The sequence below is a fragment of the Apaloderma vittatum genome, unplaced genomic scaffold (assembly GCF_000703405.1).
Source record: "Apaloderma vittatum isolate BGI_N311 unplaced genomic scaffold, ASM70340v1 scaffold4796, whole genome shotgun sequence".
NCBI lineage: Eukaryota > Metazoa > Chordata > Aves > Trogoniformes > Trogonidae > Apaloderma > Apaloderma vittatum.
The window spans coordinates 1-12,206 of NW_009723241.1; the positions used below are offsets into that span (position 1 = coordinate 1).

Sequence of the window (12,206 nt, forward strand, 5' to 3'; positions counted from 1 at the left end):
GGGTAGATTTAAATTAGGCATTAGGAAGAAGCGCTTTACTCTGAGGGTGCTGGCCCAGGTTGCCCAGAGAAGCTGTGGATCACTGGAAGTGTCCAAGGCCAGGCTGGGTCTGGTGCAAGGTGCCCCTGCCCATGGCAGGGGGGTTGGGACGAGACGGTCTTTGGTGGGTTGGAATGAGATGATCTTTAAAGTCTCTTCCAACTCAAACCATTCTGTGACTCTGTCAGCCTCGGGGGACGGCGGTTACATCCCATTGTGTGGTTTTGCCGCTTGTTTAGCTGCTGTGTCTCATTCCTTATTCCTGGCAGAGCTTGTGTTGTGCCAGCAGGTTGCCCGAGGGTTTTGTGTGCCGTGTAAAAATGATTAAACAATTCCCTGGATGGAGAGCTACAGTTCATTGAGGGTTTTTTTTTTTGTCTACCTCCCAAATAGGTCTAGGTGGCTTTGCTGAGTGACTCAAGTGCTTGCTGCAAGTGTGTAATCTTTGTTATAATGCAAGGGCTTCTGGTGCTATATTAAGGAAGGAGGAATAACGTGGTTAACAGTCAGCAGAATATGGAAAGCTTTTAGCTGTAAAACTGGTAGTAGTGTAGCATTCTGGCTCTGTCCTGATAACAGCATCACAGGGGTATTGTCTTGTAGAGCAGGCTTTAAAAGCTGTCTCCAGAATCAGAACTTGAATGTAAATTGATGAGAGCAGCTGTTAAAAGCGGAATATTTGTTAGCGTCTGAGACTTATTTTTACTCTGCTGTGTGTAAGTGCTGTCACTTTGTGCATTAGTCACTCCATCCTAACAGTGAAGTGCTAAATAAATGTAATTTATTTTGTTATAAAGACCATTTCATGCCTTATTGATACTTCTTTTATTTGCATTTGCTTTCTACTGTACAGTTGACTCTCAGTTGTTCTTTTTTGCTCAGAAAGCGAGAAAACATCCCGTTTGTTTAAAAGTAAAGCACATAATTTTACCGTCCACATTTTTCTTCAGGAAAAATAACCTTACTACTTTGAAAAGCTCCTGCTGTGAAGAGTTCTTGTTGGATATTTTTATTATGGAAGCTTTAGCTGAAAACCGAAACAGGTTTTTGCAGGCAACAAGCAGCTGACTCTTTTGTCTGTAAATAATGTAATTTGCTTCTTTCTGGAGCCACATTTCTGTGTGAAAAAACTTCTAAGAAGCGTCAAAGATGACAGTACTTGTGTGGCTCTGTGATACTTTGTATACATCATGTTTTCCATGTTACTCATACTATAGTGAGCTATTATTTAAATACTTTTCTTAATATGGCTGCAGTGGCAGCTTGCAAAACGCTTTTTTTCCCCAAGAGGCATATTAACAAAAATGTCAAATTAATTCCTTTTTCTTGCCAGTTGTAATTTAGCGTCATTCTAGTCAGATGTGCTGAGGCTTCTGTAAAACTCCATTTGGAAAGCACCTTTGGATGAGAAGCAATATTGTAACCCTGAGTTCTCTGTGTTTCCCTTCACCAGGTCTCCAGGTTGTTTCTCTTGTAGATGAGTGGTTTGTTATTAGTATCTGTTGTGAATACACCGGGACGTAAACAGAGTGATGTTTGCGAGGGCTCGCTGCTCCTGTAGTGTCTGAGATTTCTTCCTCCTCTCGCTGCCCAAGCCGTGTCCTTTTCTGATTTGTGGCTGCTCACTGGCCAATGTCCTTCTGTTCCAGCCAGGCCCATGGACCGGCCTCACCGTTGTCCTTGCCTGAGAGCAGTCCCAGTTGGCATCATGTATTCTGGTGGCATGTGTGAGCGTCGGGAGAAACTTTAAAGTGGAAAGAGCAAATCGTGAAGGAGTTACCTGGATGTTTCTCTGCATTGTGATAACCGAGTTCTAAAAACCTCTTTGTTTCTGTTTCGTAGAGACAAGAGATAATCGATTCCATTATGTGTGCGTCGGCCAAATATAATACCCGGGGTCCAGCCCTCATCCCGAGGATGAAAACCAAGCATCGCATCTACTACATCACTCTCTTTTCCATAGTTCTGCTTGGCCTTATTGCCACAGGAGTGTTCCAGTTCTGGCCTCACTCCATCGAGTCATCCAACGACTGGACCGTTGAAAAACGCAGCGTCCACGATGTGCCTGTGGTCAAGCTTCCCACCGACAGCCCAATACCGGAGCGGGGAGACCTCAGCTGCAGGATGCACACTTGCTTTGACGTCTATCGGTGTGGCTTCAATCCCAAAAACAAAATCAAGGTCTACATCTACTCGCTGAAGAAGTACGTGGACGAATACGGGACGGCGGTGAGCAACACCATCTCCAGGGAGTACAACGAGCTGCTCACCGCCATCTCCGACAGCGAGTTCTACACCGACGACATCAACCGCGCCTGCCTTTTCGTGCCGTCCATCGACGTCCTCAACCAGAACGCGCTGCGGATCAAGGAGACGGCTCAGGCTTTGGCACAGTTATCCAGGTGCGCGGCGGAGGTTTGGTGCGCGAATTTTAAGTGCGCAAAGAGGGAAAACCTCAGGTTAACGTGGGAGGGGAGGATGTGGTGAGTCGATGCCAGAGCTAGGCTTGGAGAGAACTTGTCATCCGTAGGTAGAGAACACCTTTCTAATTTCTAATCTTTTATCTTAGGTGGGATCGAGGCACAAACCACTTGCTCTTCAACATGCTGCCTGGAGGGCCGCCCGATTATAACACTGCCCTCGATGTTCCTCGAGACAGGTATGCATTCTGCTGTGTTCGAATGCGCACACCTGGGTTTTTTGATGCCATCAAAGAAGCCACAAGCTTGGAAGCGCAGCTGATGGCAAAGGATGTGCTCCTTAACCTTTAAAAACTGGAGCATGACAGCTTCTCCTCTCAAAAGAGGAACTAGAGAAATCCCTGTCTCATGTAGGACAAGTGTTTGCTCCTGAAATCTGACAGTTTAGCTCCATCCTTAATTTTATACAGGATGTGGCTAAACTGTTTGCTCTTCATTGACGGGTTTGCTGTAAGGATGGAGAATCTTGAGGTTAAACCTGTATCTTGTGTGTTGCTGAGCCCGAAAAGCTTTGCACAATATCCTGTTTGATGCAAACTGAAAGTCTGAAGGTAACTGCAAGCTGCAACTTTATTCTGATAGAAGTCAGGTGCTTCAAGGGCATTTTAAAGCAGCTGCTCTGCTGCTTTAAACAGAGCAGTGGTGAATTTCAGTAGTTTTTGTTATCGTAACGATTACACTGGGTTAGTAATCGGACAAATGCTCTTAGTTATTCTCTCACAAACGTGCTTTGAAAATGTTTGCCAGAAACTTAAAAAGCGTGAATCCTGAGCTCGGTTTTTCCCTTGCAGTATAGTTTACTTTTGGAAGAGGAAGGGAATTTGCAAGGCAAAGAAAATTGGAGTGAGAGTAAGACAAACTTATTTAGCTTAAACAGTTACTGAATATATTTCTACTGGATTAGCCTGTATGGGTTTAGTTCTGCTGAGTTAAGTCCCGTGTAACCAGCCCCTCTCTCAAAGGTCAGGGTTAACTTTCTTGTGCCAAATGTCAACAAAATCTTGCTTGAGATACGGGGTTTTTGCTGATTTGTTGTGCATGGAATATATATTGACTTCTTTGCACCAAAGACTATTTAAAATCTCCTTTGGTGCCAGAACAGAGCATGTTTTTTCTGGACATGTTCAAAGAGTAATTTTACTCATTGTAGTGCCATCATTGGTTGAGAAATAGTCCTTTGGTTTTTTACTTCTCTGTATGAAATATGTTACGTGTGTGTGGGTTAGCCTGAAGAGGGCAGTCAAGCATCATTCTTACCTAGCCAAACCTTTTAAATCTTGTATTTCTTGAGATTTATGCTTCTTAAGGTGAATTTTCATTTGGCAATGCCCTGTTTAACGAAATGAACTGCTCTGGGACCGCGTGTTTGTGGATGCATATGTCTATTGAAGAAGTAGATTTAGTAATTGAATGCAGTGGATTTCTTATAGCATGCAACTTTCTTTTCTTTTTTTTTTTGGCGGGGGGCCAAATGTGCATTTGCATGTGGCCCTATGTGTGCAGGCAGAGTTCAGCTGGTTTGGCATGACCAGTCTGAACTGTACCAGTACAACTGCAGGAAACCTGGATTTGTGGGATTTTGTGGACGGCTCGTGAAATACACCGGTGTTATTTGTGAGGTTTGTGCAGGGAGTGTGGCCCATCTATTGCTGTGAACCAGAGATCATACATAGCTGAAGGGTAGTGGATTGTGAGGTTTGCTGGAGTTGTGTCCTGTTGATTTGCTGCAGAATATTATTCTGGGTAAAGTAAGACTTTACACATAAAGGCAGATTCGGTTACGGGGTAGTTTTATGCCTGGAAAAGTCTTTAGCTGAGCTGTCTTGCTAAGGGGTTGTTTGGTTGGTTTTTTTGTTTGTTTTTTTGTTATTGTTGTTAAATCTTCAAATCCAATTTCCAAAGACAATGTAAAAGCACTCTATTCCATAATTTCCAAGACGAAAATTTGCCTTGTGGGCATGGGGACTATGCTGCTGGTATTAGCTGCACGTAACATATGTAATCTCCTGCTGTAAAACTGAAAGAAAATAACCTCTTTATTATTTGTTAACGAGTGCTTTTGAATTTGGTACAACGATGAGGATGAAGGGGGTGTCTCCTGTGAAGCTACTCCCTAGCTGTAGAATTAATTGAACATACGAACGCAGGTAACTTTTTTGCTCTGATGAATTGAGTTTCAGTGACTTGTTTGGCAGAAAGCTGACGGTGATGGCAGCTGGGCTGAAACGTTTGGAGTACAGACCAGTTGGGGCACTAACTGGAGAGAAAGAAGGATCAGTATCTGCAAAGGGGTGAGAACTTGCTCAGGGCGAGGCTCATTCTTCACCAATCAGTGCCATTTAAAAGTTATTTGTCTCGAGTACCTTAGGAGTTAATGTCTCTACTCCCTGACTGCACCCTACAATGAAAATCTTGAGGGAAGTTATTTAACTGGTGTTGGTTCCCTTGGGTTTGTTTAGGTAAAAATCTGCCTGACACGCACCTGCTTTCTCAAGGCTGATGAGGTGCTGTCATGTTTTCACGAGAAGCAATTAAAACAATCTGGTTGTAGTTTCCTAGTTTTGGAGGGTGGAGGGGTTACCAAAAAAACAAGTAAAAAGAAGGGAATATGAAGTGCAAGAACAGCAACACCCGAGACAATTTTTTTCTCCCCGCTCGTAACCGGGTTAATACGGATAAGACACAGAACATACGGCTTCAAGAGTGAGACCTAGTCGTGGCAGCACTGTATGTGTCACCAGAGCAGCGAGGGCATGGAGAAGGAATCCAAAATACTCACTTGACTTGGAACGTAGGCTCTCACTCAGCATGTACTTTTTATTAGCCTGTTCTCAGGCTGGTTTCTGCTCCTACCGTAGCTTGTGTTCTGAGCGAGGAGTGATAAAGGACAAACCGTTGGGAGTTAGTAGTTGCCCCCAAGCTGCATCTCTAATCCAGAGCCTGAGGTTTTCAAAGAGCTTTTTAAACAACTTCTAGGATTGCTTGCTTGACGACTTGCAGCAAGTCGCAAAGAGCCATCGTGGTGTTTGAACGCTGAACGGCTGTGGTGGTATAGGTCAGAGCAGGAAGCAAAGTAGGCTGTGGCACATCCAACGGGGGTTAGAACAGGCAGAACATACTGGTGGTTATCTGGGATGTCATATTCTGATGGAGAAAAAATGATGGGGCTTGGATAATAATTAGGTATAACGATGCTCTGTTGTGTCACAGCTGTGGAAAAACCACTTCTCCAAACACCGTACTGAAGATTTCATTCAGCGGTACCCGAGAAGAAAAATATCAGCAGATGGATTGTCAGTGCGTCTTGCAGTCTCACCTTGACTTCTTGTTCTGATGTGTCTGTGCTGGTTACTGATGCGACATGTCAGCGTGCAAGCTCACGATAAAAAGGCTTTTGGCTGTCATCACAGCTGCTGCAGTGGGTACAGCTCCCTGAGATCCTTTCCGTAATGGTGCGTTTGTGTTGAGGGGAGACACTGAAATCGGAGAAATATTTTTTGCCAAACTGTTTGGCACGGTTCCTTAAGCAAACCCAATATCCCTGGAGCAATTTAAAGTATAACACACCCTGCTGCTCGGTGACAAAGGACTGAAGAGTTTGATCAGCTGTGTGAGAAGCGTCACTAAAGAAGATAAATCTGAGCTGCTTTTGGAAGGAGAATGATGTGTTAGTGCTGCCATCTGGTCACTGGAGGTGAAATGGCAAGTGAAAAGCCCATGTCCTCTGCTGACATGTTTCAAAGAAGCCTGATTTGGGATAGGAGACAGTAACAAGCCCATTTTTCCTGGATTTATGAATGAAGCATTGCTTTCTTCTGTATACATTGTTCTCTTCTCTTTCTTAAAGCTCTTCTGTGTGGCAGGTGGTTGTCGCACCTAGGAAAAGCCACAAACAATCAGGGTCATCCTGTTGCGAGGTTGAATTACGTCTTATCAGTCTGGTAATTCCCGTGTTCTCTAGCACTTAGTGTCCAAGGCAACCTCTGCTGTTGGAAGTTAGTTTCAGAGCACATGGAGTTCTTATTGTGACGTTTTCTGTTTGTAGCATTTTTTTAGGTGATATAAAAATGAAATGAGTTCCACTGGTTTGCATGATCGCTTTGAAAATACAGCTGCAGATAACTCCATTTTATTTTTCAGGCTGAGAAGCCCACGATCACTGCAAGCTGCCAAAATGCTGTGATATTGTACCTGAACTTGTATCTGTAACACGACTTGACTATTAACACTTTACGAGCTGTGCTATGCCCTTAACGCAGCATCGAAAAATATGTTCAGTAGTATAAATGATTAATAATATATTTCTCCAAACGAAAAATTGACTTGAGACACGTAAGGTTGCAAAAATGCCAACATTAGGTAGATTAAATTTCCCTATATTGATGCAAAAATGGTCCTTCCCTCAGTGATTGTATGCGATCAGAAGCGTTCCATCAATGACTGGGTCCCGTCCGGCCCAGTTCCTGAAAACTGAAGTGAAAAACTCTGTGAAAAATGCTGCTGACAAGCTGAGGGGAAAACTTATCTCGGAGCATGTGCCTTCTTGACGTTCTGCTGATGACAGTCGGTTTGGATGCTCTTTGGACTCTGCTTGAGGGCGCTTTCTTGTGTTTTGCAGAGCTCTCCTGGCTGGCGGAGGCTTCTCCACGTGGACTTACCGGCAAGGCTACGATGTCAGTATTCCCGTTTACAGCCCGTTGTCGAGGGAAGTGGACCTGCCAGAAAGAGGACCAGGGTAAAGCAATTCCCACGAGTTGGGCAAAGCATATTAAATATAATGTTTAACATCAATGCTAATAAAATATAAATATGGCCCTTAACTTGCCGGTGGGTTTGGGCAGTTTTGCAAGAGTCACTTTTAATACCTCTTGCTATTAAAATACATGAGGGTTCCAGAGCTTGGCTCATCTGCCGACGCGTGCTTTAGCTATAATCTGAGGATTTCTTGTAGTCTGAGTAATTCTGGTTTTCCCGCTCCAAAAACTGAACTGTCAAATTTGACATCGTGACAGTGTTTCTAATAGAATTAGATTGAGAAGATAGAAGTAGTTGTTAATATATTGTGTAAAGCTGGGTGGTAATACAAGCCATACAGATTCCCTAATCAATGGTCGCTTCAGACAATTGATTTTAGGATAATTAAAAGCAAAGTAATGGCAAAAGATCACTACTGCAATGATAAAAGAAGGGTGCTACGCCTTTAAAGAGTAGAAGGCATCGTGGGGGTCAACACGAGTGCCTTAGGTAGTGTCACTAGTGTGAAATTCCAGTGAGTACCAGGAGAAAAGGAGCAAGGATGTGATTTTTACCTCCCTGTGTCTCACGAATACATTCTTTGTAAGTCGATTTACATGTTTTTGTGGTTCTTTCAAAACACTGTTGAGAGTTTGGAACGGGAGAAGCTTGTAAATATTCACTCTGCGAGAACTTCTTCCCTTCAGAGTTGTATCTTAAGGATTAGCTCATGACAAAGAAGCATGAGAGCTGATTTGATTATGGGAATGGATACATCCAGAGCTTAGAATACTGATTTTATTTATTTTTCTTTTTTAAGTAATGGAGTAAGACATAAACACCTCACCCTCTGGACCTTGCATTTGGAAGCAAAGCAAGACAAATAGGAAACAAAGCACTAATTTTAACAGGGAATGTAATTAGCCATTAAAATGAGCTACCCTGGAAACTGCTGGTTTCTCTAATCCATTCATGTCTTCAGAACAAAACGAGAAGTCTTGAAGACATGTTTTAATTGATTATGGAAGGCTGCTTTTTTAATATTTCATAAGCCTCTTAATTACATGGCAGAAAACGTTTCGCTGTAGCAAGGTTTTATCTTTGTTTTGATTTAAAAGATGGGCAGACCGAGACAATGGGGCTAAAGGACGTGTCCAACAATTGTAAAGATGGAATTTAGAAACACAGACACTTCGCAGGTCCTTTTTTCTGATGGTGTCCTCTAGACATTCTGAATTACTGGAGTTGAAAATGGTGATTGAAAGGGTGCTGCTGCTGTCAGGCATGAAAACTTACTGGAATTTGGCTGCAATCGTCTTCTTCTCTGGCAAGGGCAGCCCTCTTGCCACTGCTTCGAGTGAGATCCCGCAGTCTGCTGCGCAGCGGTGATTTGTTTTGCTCCCACCCTTTATGTTCCTGCTTGTGATGCTCCAGGGCCATTGTAGGAGCATCTGGTTACATCCCAATTGATTCCTCGTCGATCTCAAGTATTATTACGCGGCGTGAGGGCATAAAATGTTTCTGCCCGGAGAGCGCGAACTTGATGATGGGTTTCGGGATGTGTAGAACTGAGAGATGTGGTGTTGCCTGTAGTCAGCTGAACGTGTGTCAGGCTGTGGGTCGGGTAAGAGAAGCTGTTGGGTGGGAGCTGGTGCAATGTGTGAGTCTGTGTTGAGGGAAGGTGTTGGAGCTTCCGTGGTCACCACGTCGGGTTTTTCCACCTAGTGGCCAGTGAGCCTCTCTCATGGAAGCACATTCCCAGGCTCAGTTATTCTGAGCAAGAGGGTGAGAAGGGAACAATGCTCAGAACGTGGGCTTGCTTGGGATAAATTATCACATTCTGCTACGCTAGAGTAGCATCTTCTGTGGCAAGATTTGGTAGCTGGGTTTTGAATGTTGTAGGATGATGATAGTTTCAAGGCAAAAATTGGTTTTAAGCGTACACACAAACAAACCTGCATAATGCTTACCTGGTTATAGACATTTATTATCACTCATCTGCAGCAGTAGTTCCTGTTTTAAAAGGCAAATCCTTTTTTATTCCTCTTACAGAGCTGAACTGACAGGTTTTGATTTACTGCCTGTTTTAGTTGAATTGCTCCAAATATTTTAAATCCATCTCTGCTAGAAATACATGTTCTGTAGAACCGCTGGTAGCAAGCTGGTAGCAGCTGGAGGCTTGGGAAAAAGAATGTTTTAAAAAAAAAATTTCTATGCAAGTCCCATCTGTTAATTGGAGCAACTAAAGTGACCGGCATGAAAACGAGCAGAAGAGGTGAGAAGAGCAGCGGGAGAGGTCTGAATTTGTAAAGTGTGTGTTTGTATGTGTTGTCAGAGCTGTGAATTAAGGATAGCATCACGTGGGGTAGGACTGGAATCCGAAGTGCAGGCCTCGTGTTTCCTGCGTTCCTCTGGCAGCGTGAGGGCAGGCTTCTGACGGGGATGCGGTGGAGCAGGCTGACTTGTTTAAAAAGGAGACCCAAAGTTGATGAGAATAAGAATTGCATAACAAATTCTTTTCCATCGTTGACTTTTTAAAGCAGGGAGGGCCTAATGTGAGACTGCTTTCCTCTGTGCTTTGCCCTCTTTGTTAATCAGCATTTTGAAACGCTTCGGTATTAGGCACATCTTAAATATTCATGGATTTGGAACATGGTAGAGTGGGTGGGATAATGGACCTTCAATTTTGTCCTCCAATATTGCCTTTATGTTGCTCAAAAGAGACAGAACTAAATCACAGCTAATGAGATGAGCTTGTCCTGTTCCTGCTGTCGCCGTAGACTAAATAAGCCCAGGGTAGCTGAGCTGTTAGTTCAGCAGCTTTTTTCAATTAAAATTGATGAGAAAATATATAGGAGGAGAAACTAGTGGCAGCATTCAGTGCCCTGTCTGCTTTGTGATAATGCACAAACACCAAGCGAGAGAACAGGCGTGGCATTGGTAGCAAGCTGCTTTAAAAGGTAGCTAAATAATATTTATTTCAGTTCATGGTAGACCTTATAATGCAAATACCTATTCTGATGTAATAAGCACCCTTTCCAAGTACAGATTTATTCAAAGTTGTAAAGAGTGCTGAGTCCCTTACTCTCCAAGATATAATTATGTTGTAATGTTACCCTTCCCAGCCTTGTCTGAAAGTACGGTCTCGGCAGTACGTGCGTGTTTAGTTTAACCTTGCTCTGCTTTTCCAGGATGGAAGGAAATGTGTTCTGGAGCATCTTGGAAGTGCTGTCAGGTCACCTGGCTGTGGTTTTTCAGTCCTCGCAGGTATTTCATTCTGTCATCTCAAATGGCTCTGCACCCAGAATACCGATCCGAGTTGGAAGCCCTTCAGGCTGAGAATGGAGAATCAGTGTTGATCCTCGACAAATGTACGAATCTCTCCGATGGGGTCCCTGCCGTTCGCAAGCGCTGTCACAAGAATCAAGTCTTTGATTATCCTCAAGTACTTCAGGTAAGGCCGTGTCTCCTCCAAACTTCTCATCCTCAGCTGTAGAGCTGGTTAGTGCTGGTGCCATACTTCCTTGTCATTAATTAACTTGCTGGCTGTGTTTCGGAACCGCGTAATTCATTATGTTAGCGTGAATGTTATATCTTAACTTTATTCTTATTTTTAAGAGGGCTGGGTGCTGTGTACTCAAACTGGAATGCAAACTGTGCTGCCGTTTGAAAACACTGCTGATGTGTAATGACTTTGTGAGCTTGGCCACGGTGCCCTTCTAGCGATGTGTGATGTCACGTAAACTTAAAAAATTATATGAAATCCAGCAGCGGTGGGAGGAGAAACCTTTGGAGGCCAGACAGAATCGCTTGCTTGAAAATTGGGAAAGAACACGGGGGAGCTGCACCCACCAGAATAACTGACAAAATGACCTGGAGCAGGTGTGAAATTTGGAATGGATTTCTCGCCTGTGATGGTCGCGGCCTTGCTAGATGAAGCTTGGAAATGAGGATGGCTTCGTCAGTCAGGGGGTAGAGTGAACTTCAAGGAGCTTACACATGGAGTTACCTGGGAGCAAAAAAAGAGTACTACATTTGGGGAGAGCTGGTCAGATTTTATTTTTTGTACGCCGCTTAGTAGTTAACCCCCCTAAAAATTCTCTGTATAGATATGACACACTGAGCAAGACTTGTCGGCGTGCAGCTATGAAAACACATAGGTGAAATGTGTTTCGTGGCTTTGGCCCAGCTTCCAGAGGCCTCTTGATGTGTCAGGGAAGATAAAACTAGAGAGCGTTCTCAGACCCCTGGGTCTGCTGGCAGTTCGCTGATGGAGGGGTGCTTTGGCACGCGGTGTGGTGAAGTGAGTTATGCCACAGGCCACTGTGCTCTGCCTGTGGCCACCAGCACGTCATCTGTCTTTGAACTTCAGCAAACAATGATAAAATAACAAACAAGCTGAGGAAAGGCAAAGTTTCCACCCCTCCTGTTATGTTTTGTAAGAAATATGTTTCAAATTCCTTGTGGAGGAGGGGCAGAGGGAGGAAAGGGTCACCCTGGTTCCTAAACTTTCAGCCAAAAGGGAAAAAAAAGGAATGTTTACTTTTATTTCTTTAAATACAGACTAAATTGCTCAAGGATAGCAAGTCAGGGAATCTATATCTATATCTTTCTATTTTATAACTCAAAAGAGAGCTGGCACATGCCAAGATTGTTAAAATACTTTCCTTTGCGGAGCCCTGCATCTCCCTTAGGAATGTCTGGCTGATAACAGCAGTGATGCGAAGAGATGTATTTATAGTAACCTTTGTCTAGACAGGAAAAATGGTTATCTGGGCAGATGAGCATCTGTGTCCACATCTGGGCTGCCTTTTTTTTTTTTCTTTTTGTTTTTTTTTTTTCTCTTTCCCCTCCCAGACTTTACTAGAGTCTCTTCCACCTGCTGCTGTGTGATCGAGTGAGTCAATGGTTAAAATACGTGTTCGTCCTCTCTGCTCCTTCCATTCCCTTCTT

At 43.6% G+C, this 12,206-nt stretch overlaps 1 protein-coding gene across 1 annotated transcript in view; it reads left to right on the top strand.

Annotated features, from left to right (window-relative positions):
• Positions 1-1,882: 1,882 nt before the first annotated feature.
• The window catches only part of EXT2 (exostosin glycosyltransferase 2), a 69,835-nt gene continuing 59,511 nt past the window's right edge, over positions 1,883-12,206 (top strand). Inside the window, exons 1-4 of the mRNA XM_009872027.1 lie at positions 1,883-2,441; positions 2,609-2,698; positions 7,138-7,254; positions 10,512-10,707. Coding sequence (XP_009870329.1) covers positions 1,906-2,441; positions 2,609-2,698; positions 7,138-7,254; positions 10,512-10,707 — 939 coding nt within the window. The 5' untranslated portion in view covers positions 1,883-1,905. The remainder of the gene's footprint in view (positions 2,442-2,608; positions 2,699-7,137; positions 7,255-10,511; positions 10,708-12,206) is intronic.